At 44.5% G+C, this 19765-nt stretch overlaps 1 protein-coding gene across 2 annotated transcripts in view; it reads right to left on the bottom strand.

Annotated features, from left to right (window-relative positions):
• Window positions 1-19765, bottom strand: part of ASCC3 (activating signal cointegrator 1 complex subunit 3) — a 2113369-nt gene that overhangs the window by 1229778 nt on the left and 863826 nt on the right. For both annotated transcript variants that reach the window (XM_085611187.1, XM_085611188.1), the window contains exon 11: window positions 11799-11963. In XM_085611187.1, coding sequence (XP_085467313.1) covers window positions 11799-11963 — 165 coding nt within the window. The remainder of the gene's footprint in view (window positions 1-11798; window positions 11964-19765) is intronic.

Genomic DNA, 19765 nt, shown 5'->3' with positions numbered 1-19765 from the left:
AAAGTGGCCAAGGGTATGCTCAGACGTTTTGTCTTTCATTCTTTCGATTTCAACCACTGAGTTTGGTAAGAATAACACTGATTATTATGCAAGGTAAATCTTTGAATATGCTATATATATGAATAATGTTATTCTTTTTGATTTATAGCATCTTCTCTCTCCAGTATTTGCAATGTAACAAACGAAACCTGTATTTCCATTTTAGACATGTTTGGTCTCTACTTGCCCTAATATAAAAATAGTAGTATATGCAAATGACATTTCAATTTGTATTGCAATGCTGAAGAGAGGTCACACACGAGGTTTATCAATGGCGATGAGGGAAGATAAGGAAGCCTATGCAAGTATATCCATATTATCAGTGCAGAGATAATCAGACCAAGGTTGAGGCACACCTTGCGTATGCGGTCAAGAAAGCACAGAGAAACACTCTAAAGAGGAGGGAAAGGAGCATCAGATTGGGTGGTAAATAATTTTACAACGGAAAACTAAAAAACAATAATAGACCACATAATCTAATTCCGTTTTAGGTAATTATCTGTCAGATTAAAAAGGCTACTATCAGGAAAAGAGTGATTGAAGTAATGAATTAAAGGACAAAAAGGAGCTTAAAGTGCACGGCAGAGCCAAATATTGACTGCCAGCAAAGTTGTTAAAAATTGGTCTCAATGCCAGAAGGTAAGCAAGGTCGCTGCTAAACCACAAAATCAACCCAGAAAAACCCGAAGGCGTTTGTAAATGGCTTTACTGTTAATTTGGCCTACATAGAGCTGGTCTTGCTTCTTATTATCTCCAACATCAGCGTGCAGTTGATCTTTTTATTTATTTTTTACTAGTTTTAGAACAGCGTGTAGAGGAAATAATATCTATCCCAGAAAAAAAAGATGTGAAGATCCATTAATGAAGAACCTTCCCCATTCCACCGTCAGCACTTTATTTATTCAGTTACATATGTGCCACGCTGCCCTATAAATCAAACAACCTTTTTACTTCCGCTTTTGCATAACTTACCCGGAGCAAAACTAGTCCAGTAATGACACGTTCATTTTTCTATACATCTAAAAATAATCTAAAAAGGGTTCTTAATTAATGTGTTCTGTGTCCGTGCTGCAGCTTCTTGCTGCTGTTGCGTTTCATTTTGGAAGATATAAGATTCCAAAACGCTTATTTTCTGAAAATAACAAGTTAATAAAAGTTAATTTGCTTAAGTGGCAGTTGCTTAATGCAGCGTTTAAAAAGTTCAAACCAATCACCCCTGAACTTTGTCAACATTTTAGGACATTAGAGTAAATTCTTAAGCGGAAAACGTTATCTACTCTCTAGTCACTACTTGCTTTAAAAGCTCACGCTACAAATGGAAGATGGCGAATATGATGTGTCCCTTGGTTAACGTTCTCACACTGGAGATGAAGGCACCTTACCATGGATGTTGAGTCACCAAAAACTCAATGGATACAAGAAGTGATATCACATACTCTTTGACACTGATGACATCACAGTGTTCACAGTCTTGTCCAGTGCTTAATTTGAGCCAGTGGGTGCAGGTGGGGCTCACCGGAACTCCTTTTTGGGGACCCCCACTTGTTTTTTCCTTATGAGATTTTGACCCACAGCAAGAGAGAAAAACACAAATGGAGAAAAGAAGCAGAAAAATAAAGATAGCAACAATGACAGAAAAAGATTTGAGCACGAAGAAGAACCTGCCAAGAGTGAGATGAAAGGGCAAGTAAGATGAGAGGGCAAGGAGTGTCTAGTGGCATATGAAGGCAAGACGAAGTAGGTTTGGTTTTCGTTAGCCCGACATTCAATAGCGCCAATTACGGGCTTCTGAGCCAAATGTGGGCACTGGCACTTAATTCAATTTTTAATAATTAAAACACTGCTCTTGTACCACTCTTAGTCCCTCAGAAACTAAATTGCCGTTGCGTAAAGGATGAAGAAGCAAAACCACAGAAACAAAAGAGGCCTCTTAAATAAAATGTTGGTTATTTCAAGCACATATATAGAGTGCTCGGGATTGTCCATATCACAATTATATCTGCAACATTTATGGGAGCAAGAGGATAATAATAGTAAAGCCAGATAATATAAGGGATGTGAAGAAAAACTGGAATAATGTAGTAGCACTCAGTATTTATGAATTTATGGGACTGTAAAGGAGTTCATCAATATTCCCTTAAATTCATGATGTGGAATTAATAATGTCTGTGTTTTGGAAGGATCATCTTCAAAGCTCTGAGTGACTTCCTGACTTTCGAATTGATATAGGCAACTACTAAAGCCTTGATTATGTGAATGTGCTACACCTGGATATCTTTAAAAAAAATGTAGCACAAACTCCAAAAGACAGTGATCCCCAGCCCAGCCTAACAAAGGCCACAAGAGACAATGTTGTGTCTGAGGGGATGAAGTGGGCTTAACCGGGTGCAAGTAGAAGATAGGTTTAAGTTTAAGGATTTGGGCACCATTTTAAAATGCTGAGACAGCTATGTCACTGTTATTCTTCAACATACGATCACCCTATTTCAAATATCTAGAACTCAATTATCACACAATAAAAATATGTGCACAAAAGTCTTCCTTCAGATAAATACAACAGGAGACCACTGAAGAGTGAGAAAACTGAATCTGGAACTCCTTGCCCCCAAGACCTGTATTCAGATTTCTCACTTGCACATTTCCACCTATAGGTACACCATCCTATGTATGATGCTGAGTGTAAGCCCAGCACCAAAATACATTTTCTGTAGCATGCATTTAAGTTTCCTTGCCATCCAGTATCACAGAATACTAAAATGATGGGACAAAGAGACCCTGGCCCCAATACTTGCAATGGCCAAGAAATCCACATATAGAGCTCTGAGGTCAGACATAAACAGTGAGGAACATAGCAGAATTAAGATGTATAGTACTACAAATGGAAAAACAGAAACTGAGGTGTCAATGTACTGCACAAAGTAGCTTAGTGTTCTCTGCTAAGAGAATGCAGTAATACACACAGTTATTTAGTTTTACACCTTTTATAAAGGATTCGTGCAGTCATTTTTTATTTTATTTTTTTAAAACATTTTTATTCTTCTTTTACATTAATTGGTACTGATTACAGAAATCTGAAATTGTAAGTACGTGCAGAGTACACGGTTGTGCCAATCACTTATATAACGCCGTTATAAGTTTGCATTGCTAGTATCCCTCAAATGGCCTCCATATTATGCTCACAGTAATGACAGCTTTCCCAAAAGTAACTCCGATTATGTCCATTAGTCGCTCAGGTCCGGGTCCGACTCTTCAGGTGGCGGTGTACATTTATTTCCTCTAAAAGCATTCCACTTCCCCCACACCGAATCCATTTCTTGGGGCACCCTCTGTGGATAAAGACCACCTTCTCTGCCACCATTGCACTATCCATATTGCTACACCACTGTCGATGTGTGGGGACGACCTACGCTCCCCAGTATTGAGCTATGTTTCGTTTAGCCAGCATCATACCTAAAGTCGCCCAGTCCTGAGCGGCATGGCTAAGATCTATCGGCTCCCAAATGTTGAGAAGACATCTCTTGGGTTCTGGGGGGACATTAGGTTCACAAACCTGTGGGATTGTATCCATGCTAGCCTCCCAGTAGCGCATTATTTTGGGACAATCCCACAAGGTGTGATAGAAAGTACCCGGTGTCCCGCAGCCCCTCAGACACAACGGGGTGTCGGTTCTTCCAATTTTGTATAATGTCATTCTTGTGTAATATGTTTGGTGCAGTATTTTGAGTTGCACTAATTGTAATTTGGAGGGTATTGCCACGTCACGTGGGGATGCGAGCGCCTCTTGCCCGTCCGTTTAGTCCAGCTCCCACAGCTCGGTCTGCCATTTCTCACGAAGGGTGGTTGTGGGATCTCGCTGGTTATTTATACTTTTACGATATGTCAGGGAGATGGCTTTTTTAGGGGAGATGGCTTTTTTAGTCATGTAGTCTGTCAACAGTCTGTCCTCAAGTGGTAAGGACTCAGGGAGATCAGTGCCTGGTGGAATAGCTTTTGTGAGCACATGTTTAATCTGTAGATAGCGGTATTGTTCCATCGATGCCATCTCGTATGTCTCCTAAAGTTGGGAGAATGAAATGACTCCACCTTTTCTCCACTGGTCCCCTACCTTTGATATACCTATGAAGTCCCATCGGGTGAAGCCTTTCCTATTACGGAGTCTACATAGTCGTCGGGTGTCCCAAAGTGGTGTATGTTGTGTTAAGACCCCTTCACAGCCAAGTACACGGAGCATAGTGAACCAAATGTGTACGGTGTGTGCAGTTGGACCCAATAGTGTATTTTTATGGAATTTGTTCTATAGTGCACCCAGAACACCTTCAGTGCCGACAGTGTGTCTATCCATGCGAAGGGCCGGTTTGTCTTGTGGGGCATGCAGCCACTGGTCTACCACAATGAGCTGCGAGGTCCAGTAGTATGTTTTAACATTTGGTAGGGCAATTCCACCATCATACCAGCCCGTTACCAATCTGTTCATGGCTATTCGGGCAGGTTTCCCATCCCAGAGAAGATGGCTCACTTCTGCATCGAATGCTTTGAAGTAGGAGGGAGGAACCGGGAATGGAGTGTTCTGCAGGGCGTATAGAAACCTGGGGAGTGCCATTATTTTGAACAGGGCAGCTTGACCCAAGAGCGTCAGTGACAGGGAGTGCCAGTATTTAACGTCGTGACGGAGTCTTTTCAGGGGATCCATAAGGTTTTTCTTGACAAAATGTGCGGGTTGGGAAGTAATATATATTCCGAGATATTTAATCCCCCAATCCGTGACCTGTATCATGCAGCCCGGAGGCAGCCGCGGAGCTGGGCCACTAAGCACGTAAAGAACCGACTTGGCCCAGTTAATAGTATAGCCCGAGACTCTACCATATGACGCGCAGATATCTAATAGTCCAATTATTGATCGTCTGGAGCATGCCATATATAGTAAGATGCAAAAACCAAAGGAAATGATGGACGGAGTGTTGAACATTGCAAGCACTCACCCCCAGTCAACTGATCTGGGTTTAATCCATCACCGTTCTTTAGCCCACTCTGCCACCCCAGTTCAGACATGGCCATATGCAAATCAGTCTGACCCTGTGCCTCATGGGAACAGTCCAGCCCGAACTGCCAAGCCATGTCTTCCCTGGACCGGAAACAAGCTTCCTAGGACCGGTTTCTGGCATTTCAGCCATCTTCAGCCAGGCTTGCTTGAATCCAGTGGCAAAGTGAGCAAGGGACTCACGTCTGAGCATACCCTGCCAACTTATGGCGAACAAAGCAAAAACCAAAGGAAATGATGGACGGAGTGTTGAACATTGCAAGCACTCACCCCCAGTCAACTGATCTGGGTTTAATCCATCACCGTTCTTTAGCCCACTCTGCCACCCCAGTTCAGACATGGCCATATGCAAATCAGTCTGACCCTGTGCCTCATGGGAACAGTCCAGCCCGAACTGCCAAGCCATGTCTTCCCTGGACCGGAAACAAGCTTCCTAGGACCGGTTTCTGGCATTTCAGCCGTCTTCAGCCAGGCTTGCATGAATCCAGTGGCAAAGTGAGCAAGGGACTCACGTCTGAGCATACCCTGCCAACTTATGGCGAACAAAGCAAAAACCAAAGGAAATGATGGACGGAGTGTTGAACATTGCAAGCACTCACCCCCAGTCAACTGATCTGGGTTTAATCCATCACCGTTCTTTAGCCCACTCTGCCACCCCAGTTCATATAGTAAGATGTCATCAGCATATAAGGAGATGCAATCCTCCCATCCCTACGTCCACTTGAGCCCGTGTATCATTGGGTCCCTCCTTATCCAGGCCGCCAACGGCTTCAGTATCAGAGCAAACAAAAGGGGAGACAACGGACAACCTTGTCTTGTCCCGCGACCTAGAGGAAAGTCGGCAGACACTCGTCCATTTACCACCACATGTGCCAGAGGCTGTGTGTAAAGGAGTTGGATCCAGGCACAAAATATGGGGCCAAAGTGTCATAGTACTGCGAAAAGAAAGGGCCATTCAACTAGATCGAAAGCCATACGTGCGTCCAAGGAGAGTATGACAGCCTCTTCCTGGATAGTGGGTATGCGGGCCGTTACACTGTGAAGTCATCTCAGATTAAGTGCCGTATTTCGACCCGGCATAAAACCTGATTGGTCTGGATGTACTTGGGTTGTGAGGTATGGTTGGAGCCTAGCGGCCAGTGCCTTTTCTAGTATTTGGCTTCTGCATTCAGCAGTGAGATCGTCGATAAGATGAGCATTCCTGTGGGGGTTTACCGGGTTTTGGAATTGCTACGATTGTCGCTGTGCGCTGATCTCTAGGAAGAGTTCCTGCCTCAAGACTGGCTTCATAGATTTTGAGCAAGTGTGGCGTGAGTTTACATGCTGCTTTTTTGTAGAGTTCGATGGGAATGCCATTGGGATCTAGAGCTTTCCCAGATTGGAGCTCACTTATGGCTAGTGTTAGTTTGTCAGGTGTCAAGTCTGCCTCCAAGGCCTGAACTTCGTGAGGTGCAAGTCTGGGCATCTGTATGTCTTTAAGAAATGCCAGATTCTCCTCTAGCGTCGTCACAGCTTTAGGAGTATATATTGTCTCATAATGAAGTGCAAACGCGTTAACTATCTTTCGCGGGTTTGTAATTGCCACCCCGGTGTCTGAATTCAGTTGTGCCACCCAGCGCCCAGTTCGCTCTCTTTTGTCTAACCATGCTAGAAGCTTGCCAGCCTTATCGCCAACTTCATAAATAGTGTGCTGGATTTTGGTGACTCTGGTTTTAGCCTCCTCCCACATGTAGTCCCTGTTTTCCTGCTTTGCTAGGCTCAGCATAGGAGTTGTGGTATCGTTGGGATCTGAGCAGTGTTCGACTTTGGCTTGCCTGACTGCCTGCTCAAGAGTCTGCACCTGTTGTCCTTTATCACGTTTATGAGATGTGATCAAGGATATTGCTTGGCCGCGCAAGACTGCCTTATATGCCTCCCACAGGGTTGTTGGGGAGGTCACTGAATGTTCATTTTCCGTGAAGTATTGCCTCGTGGTTTTGTGTAGGCCTTTTCAAATAGTGGGGTCCTTCAGAAAGCTGAGGTATGTGGGATATATGCGACGCCTCCCCAGGAAGTGAGATGTGTATTTTATCATAACAGGGGAGTGATCGGAGATACCTCTGGGGAGGTGTGAGATCTCTGATACTCTCTCCAAACCAGTTGACAAAGTAAAGATATAATCTATCCTGGAAAGACTGTTGTGTGTGCCCGTATGGAAGGTGTATTGTCGTGCCTGAGGGAAGCGCGAGCGCCAGACCAAAGGCGTCAAGGAATTTAGCCAGACGAAGGTGAGTCCTACAATGTTCCCTAGGAGGTTGTCTGACAAGCGCGGCGTCGAGCGTGGCATTAAATTCACCCCCTGTGATCAGTTCACCCTGCGGGAGTGTGAGCACAGTCATTATTTTTGATGTTTTAATATGCTGGCTGCTACTAACATCCACAATGACAATTGATTGAATTAAGTGTTCAGTTAGTTCATTTGTTCGCAGACTGGATAAACATCTACTAACCCCATCTGTTCTGTAGACAGTTCCCTCTAGTTGTCTCTCCTAACAAATTGCAATTTTCAGCAACTTTATTTCTTCACACACAATATCATGATGCCAGGTGACTTTCATGTTAGCCTCAGACCAGTTATTTCCTGCTCAAAGAATGCTGCTAGCTGGGACAATATATATACTACGAAGATGAAAATGTTAAATGTAATACTACATTTGGACAATACCTCGTGGATTAAGTATCTGCTTGACATAGATTAATCATTTTTCTATATATGATAATCAATCGTGCACAGATTATTTTTTAATTAATTGAGCTCTTCCCGACTACGTGGATGAGGCAGAAACAGGAACAAAACATGTTCTAACTATGCTTCCATTTGGGTGGATTTGGGCTTAAACATAGAATTATGACTGGAGCTAAGAATTGTGAGGCATATTCCTTCACTTCTAAAAGATCCTCCATACACGTTACAAATGCACATTATATTTATATTTTTATCATATCTGTCTGAAAATATAGCTTTTATTTCCCATTGCCTTTTTTCCAACTGGGGAAGATTTGCAGTCTCGTATTAATGCACGCTTTGTGTTGAATTCCTAATTAGCCGAAAGAACGTATCTGCGACGCACTAAGCAATGATACTCAGAAGGGGTTGAGAAGGTATCCACATAATTACCTGTATCTTTATTAACTATAGATCTTAAGAGTCTCACTCATATTCTTACTTCGAGACTGGAAACCACTGTACCTAAACTAATCTATCAGTTGCAAACTATATTTAGTAACAGGAGGTATGGGCTTACTTATTATGTACACCTACTGATGGCTTGCTGGAGCTGAATAGGGTCACTGACGTTTAGATGGTGGCAGTAAGCCATAATGGAAAGAAAGTGTTAGCTACGCAGATGAGTATTTCTTCATAGTGCTGATTTTTGGCTTTTTTCAGATCTCCCTATTGTACTCATTACATTCTTGTACCCTAATGCAAATGAGTCTTGATTAGTGCTCATTTCCTTCTGCTTCATCACAGAAACAAAGGAACAACACAATCATTTCCTCTTTCTCAAACTCTTTCATCCAATTCTCAAGCATCTGCTTGGACTTATAAGTAGAGGTACCAATATTTATGGTGCAAAACAATGTTTCCTAATCTGGGGAACCCTGGGGGTCAGATAAGTCTGCTCATGGGGTCTGCAACGGTTTACAAAATCAAATGAGAGAACATTAATGTAGTAATTGTACATAAAGCAAAATTTTAAATTTAAAATATGAAACATCTCTGTAAATGTGAAGGATTTTGAAATTGGAGGTTAACATTTAAGTTGGTATCCTTAAGCATGATTTGTGGTAGCAGTGCAAGTACATTAAAATGTATTTAGTATGGACAATTGGTGGTCTCGACTGAAGACCTCGTATGTGTAGACTAAAAGAGGGCATGCATTAGGCTACAAAAAGAGGCAAAGTGATATGCTGGAGTCTAGCATCATGCTTCATCTTTTAGAAATAAAACCACTTTTTGAACAGCTCCATTCATTTTATTTAAAATGTGATTTTTGTTTGTGAATTAAATAAAATATTTCATCATTTGTGTACTTATTCAATCTATACTTGTTTCTGTAGTTTTGTTCAATGTTTTGAGGTTAAAACCGCAAACATTGCATGCGCTGGCATCCCCAGCTTCTTGTAGTGATTCAGTGGGGTCACTAGAAATCTGAAGGTTAAGAACCATTTGTGTAAGGTAAAGGACAGAATTCGTAAAGTACTGGCATATCCTGGCAGTATTTTGTTATTACCTTCAGATTCAGAACACTTTAAAACATGCCTTCATTTAGTCTACCTTTACAGTAAAGTTTTAGGCTATAAATTAAACAAAGAAACATGAACTGATCTTTTATGTTAGATGTTGCTCAAGTAGTCTTCAAGAGACATTACATACTAAGCTATGACAATTTTGCTCGGCCCACTTAAGGCTGTATCCTCTAATTTGAAGGATTAATCAGTTTAAATGGCTCAGGATTAGAACAAGTGTAACTGAAACTTCTTCTACATAAGGGAAACTTAACATTATCAAGATGAGCACCCTGTATTAGCTTTTATATCAATTTAGTTGTTCACCACACATCCTGCTCCAAAAACGCTTTGCCGTGATTTGCAAAATCTCGGGTAACATTTTGTGGGGTCAAAAGAAGTAAGCAGCATTTTATTAGACTATGCCAAAAAACAAAATAAGTAGGGGTTTCAAAGCTTCAGGGTTTACTAAAAAAAATAATTTGTCTTGTAATAATTGTCAAAGTAGCTGCTGGGAAGTCCTGTTTTTGAATGGAGATCGACTCGGGTATGATCAAAGGTTAGCAACCTCTCCCTGATGGATTTCGAGAGAATCTTGTTGAATCCAGGATTACAAGGGGAATCGCTTAAATACTTAGGGCCTCATGTAGGAAGCCAAATACCGGTCGGTAACGGCCGATTTTCGGTAATTATACCGTTACCGACCGGTATTTTGGCTTTTGGTATGTAGGGGGACAATTTCTGTATTCGGAATTTACCGAATCGGTAAAATTACCGATTCGGTAATTTTACCGATTCGGTAAATTCCGAATACAGAAATGAGATGTAGGGGGAGTGTGTGGGTGATGTTTGGAGTCGGTATTTACCACCAACTAATAGTTGGTGGTAAATAAAGTATGGATGGTGAAATGCATTTCATAGCGCCTACAAGTGTGCAATGTGGCAGACATACATGCCCTTCGGGTATGTATGTGTGCCACATGTGCACACATGGCCGTTTCAGGGGTGCAACAGGGTGTCAATGTGACACCCTGCCACCCTTGCATGTGTTCCCCCCATTACCGAATCGGTATTTACCGATTCGGTAATGAGGCATACCTTCCCATCAATGGGAAGGTATGCCTCATTACCGAATCGGTAAATACCGATTCGGTAATTACAGAATTATTCCGAATCGGTAATATTTACCGACCAATTACCTACATATCATTTACCACTTCATAAATACCGAATCTGTAAAATTCGGTATTTATGAAGTGGTAAATGTGTCCCTACCTACATATGGCCCTTAGCATTTGGAAGAAATCATCATCCTCTTATACTGATGGATCATCCACATGACTTTTACACGTGGTTTAAGTTTAAATATAATGTTAAGGATTCAAATAGATTAAAGGTATTTTATTTTACCTCAAACACTATCTGAGTAACTGTTGCTGACCTACTTATAAATTTTTCTCTTGAAACTTTCATTGCTTCAACTTTTGGAGAACATCTTTACCGCTGCGCTGTATTGCTTTTTGTCAACTCCGATCTCATGTTTATCTTAAAGAACAATATCTTTACTTTTGGAAGGCCAGTCTAGTACTCACTGCATACCATGAAACTGAATAAACATCGAACTTAGAAAATAAATTCTTGTTGGGCCTGTGGTTCTCCTACTACCAGGCTAACCCATATGATGTATTGTTGATTGAGGTAGCCATGCTTTTGAGGACACACGCTGTCAACCAACACTATAAGGGCATTGGGATAGTGTTCTCGTGATAATGCAACAATGGATTTATACTGAGATACCAACCAGGCAGTCTTAAAACACTGTCTCCATAAAAGAAGAAGAGTCATAAGAAAGCTTTAGGATATTTGTTCATTTCATTGAACTACACTTTGAGTGGTGAAATGATCCGAATAATTGGATTGTTAAATCTCGCGTAATAGGGGGACAACATGTTTACTTGGATAATTTCCACTTGTCATGATAGATGTCATCCTAATGTTTCGACATGGTTAGAACGGATAATCACTTTTCGTATTTTTTTGTCTTTTTAAGATGTTTTACATACATGAAAACAAATCTAATAAATAATACAAAAAGCGTAACTTTGGATTAACGTTTTCTGCTGAGATGTTTTCGATTAAATAATGAAACTTCTACATTCAGAAAATGAGTTTTCCATAATTAGTGTACTACACATGAGCAATAACAAATGCAAACAAAGAAATAAATACACAATTCACAAATTCAGTGTCTGCACACTGATTTGTGACATCTTCTGACTCCTTTCTGATTAGAAAATGTTTAGACGCCGCTCTTAGACCAACTACCTATTACAAATAGCTGGTAAGTTCAACACTGTTTTGCTTCAGAGCGAGTCAGTATTTAACAGAACAATTAGATTCAAGTGGAATTGCATTTTACAGCTACATGAAGGAAACCACCACTGTCTGTTACCTGTCGTAAGGTGCGGGCCACAAGGCTTTCTAACACAGGCCCTCTGTCTTCGTGAAGCAGATGGACTTCATCCAGGATCAGCAGCCTCACGAGCTGGGAAAGACCAATGTCACCAACACTCTTTCGCGTAACAACATCCCACTTCTCTGGAGTAGTCACAAGCATCTGTCAGGTGAAAAACACATCAAGTAAGCGAAAAAAGCACATTTTAATTGGAATCTTTATGAAAGTACTTTATCTGTCAGGCATCCAGTCTATGCGAACAATGAATACAGCTTTATTCGCAACTCAATCTTCCCTGAATATTCACAGGAATAGTTAGAGATGCAACGAGCAGGGTTGAGTAGAAACTGTAGGCCTTGGGACTTCATGCAGGCTACCTATTGAATTTAACATCAACTGCATGTTGTCAATGGTAACATGTTACGTACCCCGTCCGCGCGCGCGCTGCCTGTGACCGCGAATTAATAACAAACGAGAAAGACGCACATAATAAACATCCTTGAAACAAGTACATCGCTGTGTAGTTCTCCTATGAATATTAACCTTCAACAAGAGTGAACTGTGCAGAATAGCAAGGCAGCAGAGAGGAAAAATCGCAGGTTGACTTCAATACTAGTTAAACAATGGCATTACCCCCCTCAACTACACCCTCCCTCCCATGATGCATAAGCAGCAGGTTAAAAAATACGCTTTTTAGTAACTACAGCAAATGTAATTTTTAAAAATCCCACAGAGTTGAAAATGTTATCTTTGAATAAACATTAACGTGATGTATCATAGAGCTTTACACCGTTACAAAAATAAAAAGATCAGGACACACCTATTTGCACATTTTTTACTATTTGTATGCAGTGGGGAAGCATTTAAAACAAATAGGCGTCATGCAATTTTCTGTGTTTTTATTAAAATAAAAACTGTAGAAAATACATTTTCCCAACTTCTTAAATGTGAACTAGCATTGGCAAAGCCAATAGGCCTCGCCTATGTGAGAGCTACTGGCTCTGGCAATGTGTTTAGACATGTTGGACACCAGTGTGGCTCCTGTTCAGCACAGCCAAAAGTTAGCGGAGCGGAGTGGGATGGAGTGAAGTGGGGTTAGAGAGGGGTGGAGTTGAGTAGGGCAGGATGGAGTTGAGTGGAGCGGGGCAGGGTAGAGGGGGGTAGATTGGAGTGGGGTAAATTAGGTTGGGGTAGAGTAGAGTGGGGTGGATTGGTACTGAGTGGAGTGGGATAGATTGGTGTAGAGTGTGTTGGGGTAGATTGGTGTAGGGTAGAGTGGGGTACATTGTAGTGGAGTGGGCTAGATTGGAGAGGAGTGTGGTAGATTGGGGTAGAGTAGGGAAGATTGGGGTACATAGGGGTGGGGTAGATTGGAGAGAGGGAGAGTGGTGGGGTAGGGTGGGGTAGATTGGGTGGAGAGGGTTAGATTGAACTGTAGTGGGGTATATTTGGGTGGCATTTGGTAGATTGGCATGAAGTGGAGTAGGAGAGATACGGTAGAGTGGAATGGGGTATATTGGGGTAGAGTGGAATGGGGTAGATTGGGACCGAGCGGAGTGGGATGGATTGACAGAGTGGAATGAAGGTAGAATTCAGTGGAGTGGGGGTAGATTGTAGTGGGGTACATTGGAATGGGGGAGTAGGGGTTTATTAGTGTGGTAGACTGGAGTGGGGTAGATTGGAGTGGAGGAGATTGGGTAGAATAGAATGGGGTAGTTTGGGGTGGGGTAGATTGGGGCAGAGTAGGGTGGGTTGGGGTAGATTAGATTGGAGTGGGTGGGGTAGACTGGAGTGGAATGGGGTAGATAGGAGAGAGATAGATCACAGTGGAATGGGGTAGATTGCAGTTGGCTGGAGTGGGGTAGATAGGACTGGGGTAGAATGGAGTGGGGTAGATTGGGGAGGAATAGGGTAGATTGGGGAGGAGTAGATTGGGGTAGATTGGATTGGGGTAGATGGGAGTAGGGTAGATCAGGGTTGACTTGTGTAGAGTGGAGTGGGATATATTGGCAGACAGGTTTGGGGTGGAGTGAAGTGGGGTAGATTGGAGTGGAGTTGGGTAAAATGGGGTAGACTGGAGTCGGGCAGATTGGAGTTGAGTGGGGTACATTGGAGTGGAATGGAGAGTGGAGTGGAGACTGGAGTGGTGTGGAGTACATCGGATTGGGGTACATTCTAATAGGGTGGATTGGGGTGGAGTAGGGTAGATTACAATGGAGTGGGGTAGATTGGAGTGGGGTGGATTGGGTTGAGTGGGGTGGATTGAAGTAGACTATAGCGGAGTGAGACAGATTGGGGTGGAGTGGGGTAGGGTAGATTGGAGTGGTGTGGATTGGAGTGGTGTGGGTAGGGTAGATTGGAGTGGACTCGAGTGGGATGGATTGGGAGGAGGGGGTGAATTGGGGTAGATTTTGGTAGAACTCAGTGCAGTGGGGTAGACAGGAGTGGGGGGTCGACTAAAGTGGGCATGGATAGATTGGAGTTGGGTAGATTGGGGTGGGGTGCCGTAGATTGGGGTGGAGTGGGGTGCAGTAGACTGGAATGAATGGAGTAGACTAGAGTGGAGTAGGGTAGAGTGGAGAGGGATAGGCTGGAGTGGGGTAGATTGGGGTAGTGGAGTGGGGTAGAGTGGAGTGGGGTAGAGTGGGGGAGACTGGAGTGGGGTAGATTGCAGTGGAGTGGATTAGGGCAGAGTGGAGTGGGGTAGATTGGAGTGGAGCATAACTGTGGACGTTAGGCTACATCTCTTGCACCTAACTGCAGATGAATATAGGGCGCCTGAAATCGCTTTTGGTGGAATGCAAATGAGGACTTTGGCACAGGATTTAAGAAGAAATGGAGTTGTTACTGCGCTGCACGAAACTCAAGCGCTTTAAACAGACATAATTTGTATGTGCAGCGAAGAGGTGGAATGCCTATGACAATGAGGACACAGTTTTTGAGGAGAAATGGATTAACTTCAGCTCTGCCCAAAATTGAGGCACTTTAAAAAGCCACATTGTGTTTCAAAAGACACAGGTGTATCCAAAATGCTTACATTGCTATATTGGCAGCCTGGACTGAGACATGTGGCTGGACTATGGGAATCTGGCTTGAGACAAGTGTACACTTTAAACAGGTACTTACTTTGTATGCACAGAAAACAGACCCAGTATGGAGTCACATAGACCGCTTTAATATTCTGTGCCATTTGTTTGGTGATATAAAAGGAAGCGCCAAATTCCAAAACAATTTAATGCACCTACTTTTTTCCTTTTGTGTAAGCACTTTGATTACACTGAATATCAATTGAAAAAATCCAATAAAACAAAAGGGAAACACAAAACTCCAAGCCATTGCAATATTTATATGCATCATGTCAGGGAGGAATGGGAGACTGCAAAATATAAATTATGGGTGTTCAATGGCCGAAACAGTGGCGAAACTGTAAAACAGGTTATTATGATATTATTTCTGTAAAATCTGTATTATTTACATGTAAATTGGTTTAAAATAAAACTGCACATCGAGGATTACAAGGCAAGATTTTAGAACAATTTCATGAATGAAATCCAATGCTATTGATGGGTATGATATCAGGTAAATTAATTTTATTATATTGTTAGGCGTAACTTTGTAATACCAAAGATTTTTAGAGCTAATAGGCATGGGGTTTATAGTTGCCAAATGCAATATCTATCAAAAATGGGCATCGCCAGGGTCGCCATCCCAGGAAAAGGGCCATGGACTGGTGCGTGCTGGACAAAAACCAAGTTTACAAAGGAAGAGGTTGCCCCTAAAAATGGGAGAGAGTATGGGGGTTTCACAAGCATGGAAGGGACTATAATGGGGTCGATAAAGGTGGGAGGGGGTGACCTGAAGGAGCACGTCAGCTTCGGGTGAAGCTGGAGTCTCTACGTAAATTATATAATGTATGTGATTGATGTAAACACTCGTAAGTTCTGTGATGAGAGATGTGACTTGTCACGGGGACAGCAGGGTCTACGAACTCGAAGGGGACAGCAGGGTCTACGAACTCGAAGGGGGCGACTGGTGGTCTCCTCAAGATCTGACCGGTCCTGTGCTTTGTGTCCCTCAGGACGATCCGTGGACTGCAGCGGCCTCAGACACGTCAAAAAAGGGACTCTGTGCCTTTAACTGGGAAGCCTTCCCTGATAGCCCCGCCCTCTATTCCAACGTGGATGGACAACCACCAATAAGAGGCCGGGAGGAGAGAACCAGGATGTGTGACGACACCAGAGGGAGAACGAAGACGGAGCACGACGGTGAACAGGAGGAAGAAGACGGGACCGAGTGAGACAAACAGCCGAGGAACCGCAGAGACCGAGAGGAGGACTGGAGGCCGGAGACGGGAGATCTCCGCAGTCACGCTCCGCCGAGCCACGCCCCAGGAGGAGGTGCGTGGCTATCCCAGGTACGGGATCGCTTCTCGGGTTGGGTCGGGAGGCGGGAGAAGGGAGCGCACCACTAAACGCCGCCGCTCACCGCCTCATAGAAAGCTAAATTTCCCCACCTTTTGTACTCACTCCACTCACGAACGCCCGTCGAGAGCACCTCAGCACCTGTGTGTTCCCTCACTCCTCGTCCCTCAATCAAAGCGATACAAAAGACTAGTGTCCTAACGCTCGCCTCTTTCTCTTGTTTGACACGGTCCGGAGAGAGTCCTCGTACCAACAGCCAGACGCCTAGAAGCAAAAAGGACTACAGCCTGCCGGGAGCAAGAACCCTGTACCGATACCATCGATATTCAGAGCTGGGGATCCAAGAGAGCGGCCATTGTACCGAACGCTTAATAAACCACCTCTACCTACACCTCTTCTGTAGCGTCCTCATTGAAACCCGCTTACAGGGGTGGAGAATGCGGGCATAGAGGACCCATCTGTATCCCAAAGATGGAAGCGTTGATCCAGCATATGATTAAGGGGCAGGAGAAGTTGGAATGGGCCGTGGAACGTCAGATGGCCTCCGCCAGTGCAGACCGCGAGGTCTTTAAGGACACGATAGCCGCGCAATTGGAGGGACTACAAAAAGCAGTAACCGACCCCCTTGTCAGCTCAGGACGCGAAACACGTAGCCCCAGTCACCCCACCCCCGCCGGGATCTCATTACAGAAATATGTGTCGGGGGAAGACCTGGACGCCTTCCTCACAAACTTTGAGAGGGTCGCCAGGGCGTGTAGCTGGCCGCTGGAGAAGTGGCCCTTCTTTCTGGCCCCTCTCCTGACAGGAGAGGCCCAAGCAGCCTATCAGGTGGCCAACGCCACCGGAGATGCACCGTATGGTGCAATCAAGACACTTATTTTAGATCATCTGGGTCTTGATGCAGAGGCCTACAGGGTACGCTTCTGAAGAGAGAAAGGGACGCCCGGGGAAAACCCTAAGACCCTGTATTTCAGATTAAAAATGGCTGCAGATAAGTGGCTGAGCCCCGGTACCAGCACAAAGGAGGAGATAATGGAGAAGATTTACTTGGAACAGTACTTGGAAGCCTTACCCTACCACACACAGAGGTGGCTGAGGCAACATACACACCTAACAGCTGAACAGGCCGTCGACATGGCCATCACGTTTTCCAGGGCCCAACCGAAAGGCTATGGAGGGGACATGGAGAAACTGCGGAATACGTCCTTCCGGACAGACAAAAAAACCTAAAATCCAGGAACCGCCAAAAATCCGTCCCCCGAGATATGACGTTCCCGTCATGAAGGGCCCACAGTGCTTCGACTGTGGGGAGTGGGGTCATATCGCCCGAGCCTGCCCCAAGAAAAGAACCATGGAGGAACCAATGGAAGTAGGATACGTACCCAAGTCAATCCTCTACACTGCAGAGATGGGGTCCGCTTATCATGTACAGGTACAGGTAAACGGTACATCCCTCCAGGCACTCTTAGATTCAGGATGTAGACAATCCGTTATTCAAGGCATGTGGGTGTCACCGGATCAGTTGGTACCTGACTCCTCGGTACACATTCGGTGTGTCCACGGGGATGTAAAACCGTATCCCGTAGCCGACATCCCTGTTATTCACCCCTCAGGGGTCCACGGCCAGGTAAGAGTAGGGGTCCTAGATAACCTCCCAGAAGACCTCATCATCGGAACCGATAACCCAGCGTTCCAAGACATGTTTCGCATGGTACTAGGTGATCAAAAGGGAGGGAATAAGTACCAGGGTAAAAGTGAGAACCCCTCAGCGATGGCCCTGATAACCCCAGAGCCCTGGCTGTTGGACCGCAGTTTTAAATTCGCGCAGGCCAACGACGCCACTCTCTTCAATGCCTGGGAACAAGCCCATAGTTCTCCTGAAAGAGACCCGCGTACATATCCCCGCTTTCTCATTAAAATGATTTGCTTTATCGCCAGGGAGGTCCCTCAGATCCCCATCAGCTTTTGGTTCCCCGATCCTTCAGAGAGCAAATCCTGTTCTTTGCACATACCCACCTCACGGCAGGTCATTCAGGCTCTGAGAAAACCACGCAAAACATACTCAGACACTTCTACTGGCCAGGCATTTACAAGGACACCAAAGCCCACTGTCAGACCTGTACAGTTTGTCAGAGAAGAAATACCCATATACCACCCGCAGTTCCCCTACAGCCTCTCCCAGTGATCGGAACACCATACGAAAGAGTAGGGATGGACCTTATAGGACCTCTGCCCCGTACAAGAAAAGGACATATGTATGTCTTAGTGGTAGTAGATTACACCACTAGGTTCCCAGAGGCTTTTCCCCTAAGAGCCCCCACAACCCGCAACATCGCAGACCGATTTCTAGAGCTGTTTTCAAGAGTCTGTTTTCCGAAAGAAATACTCACGGACCAGGGCACCCCGTTTGTGTCTCGCCTGATGAAGGAAGTGTGCCGGCTCCTCGACGTACGACAGATCAAAACATCAGTGTACCACCCGCAAACCGACGGATTGGTGGAACGCTACAACGGTACCCTAAAAACCACTCTCAAGAAGATGCTCAACATAGAGGGAAGAGAGTGGGACCAGCTACTACCGTTGGCCTTGTACGTCATAAGGAGCCAGGTTCAAAGTAGCTTAGGATGTTCATCCTTTGAATTATTGTACGGACGCCAGCCAAAAAGTCTGATGGATATGACGAAAGAGGCCTGGGAGAAAGAAGACAGTCTGGAGTCCCGAGAGAGGCTGGAATACACCCAGGGACTACAATCAAAACTAGGGAAGCTCCGTGACTTGGCCTACTCCCATCTTGAGAAACAACAAAGAAAACAGGCGTTTTACTACAATCGAGGGAAGAGATGGAGGACCCTGAACGTGAACGACTGGGCTTTAGTGATGTTACCTATCTCCTCACAGAAATTCCAGAAAGAGTGGAAGGGTCTGTACAAAGTGGTAGAAACCATAGGGAAGACCACATACAAGTTGCAGATTACACCCCGGCGGACCCAAGTGTACCATGTCAACATGTTAAAGAAGTGGATAGGGCCACCCCCCAACACAACTAGCCTAACGGTACCCACGCAACAGGAAGACCAGGTAACCCTTCACCACCTTGTCATTAACCCCCAGATAAGCACAGACGAAGCCGGAGAATTGATGGAAGTCTTACAGTCCCATGCCTCGCTCTTCTCCAACATCCCCGGGAGGACTCATCTCGCAGAACATCGAATAGAAACCAGCCCAGGGAAAATCATCAAACAAAGGCCGTATCGGATCCCGGCCGCCCGAAGAGACGCAATACGACAAGAAGTCCGGGACATGTTACAACTGGGGGTAATACGGCCATCCCGAAGTGATTGGTCTTCTTCGATAGTGATGGTACCAAAACCGGACGGAAGCGTACGTTTCTGTATGGACTTTCGTGCTCTCAACACCATCTCCTCCTTCGACGCCTATCCCATGCCGCGTATTGACGAGTTAATCGAGAAGCTAGGAGAAGCCGTGTATATCACGACGCTGGATCTAACCAAGGGTTACTGGCAGGTCCCCTTAAGGGAAGAA

This window comes from Triturus cristatus, chromosome 6 (genome assembly GCF_964204655.1).
Source record: "Triturus cristatus chromosome 6, aTriCri1.1, whole genome shotgun sequence".
Lineage (NCBI taxonomy): Eukaryota > Metazoa > Chordata > Amphibia > Caudata > Salamandridae > Triturus > Triturus cristatus.
Note: the sequence above shows the minus strand (reverse complement) of the source record. Positions and strands in the feature narration are given on the sequence as shown.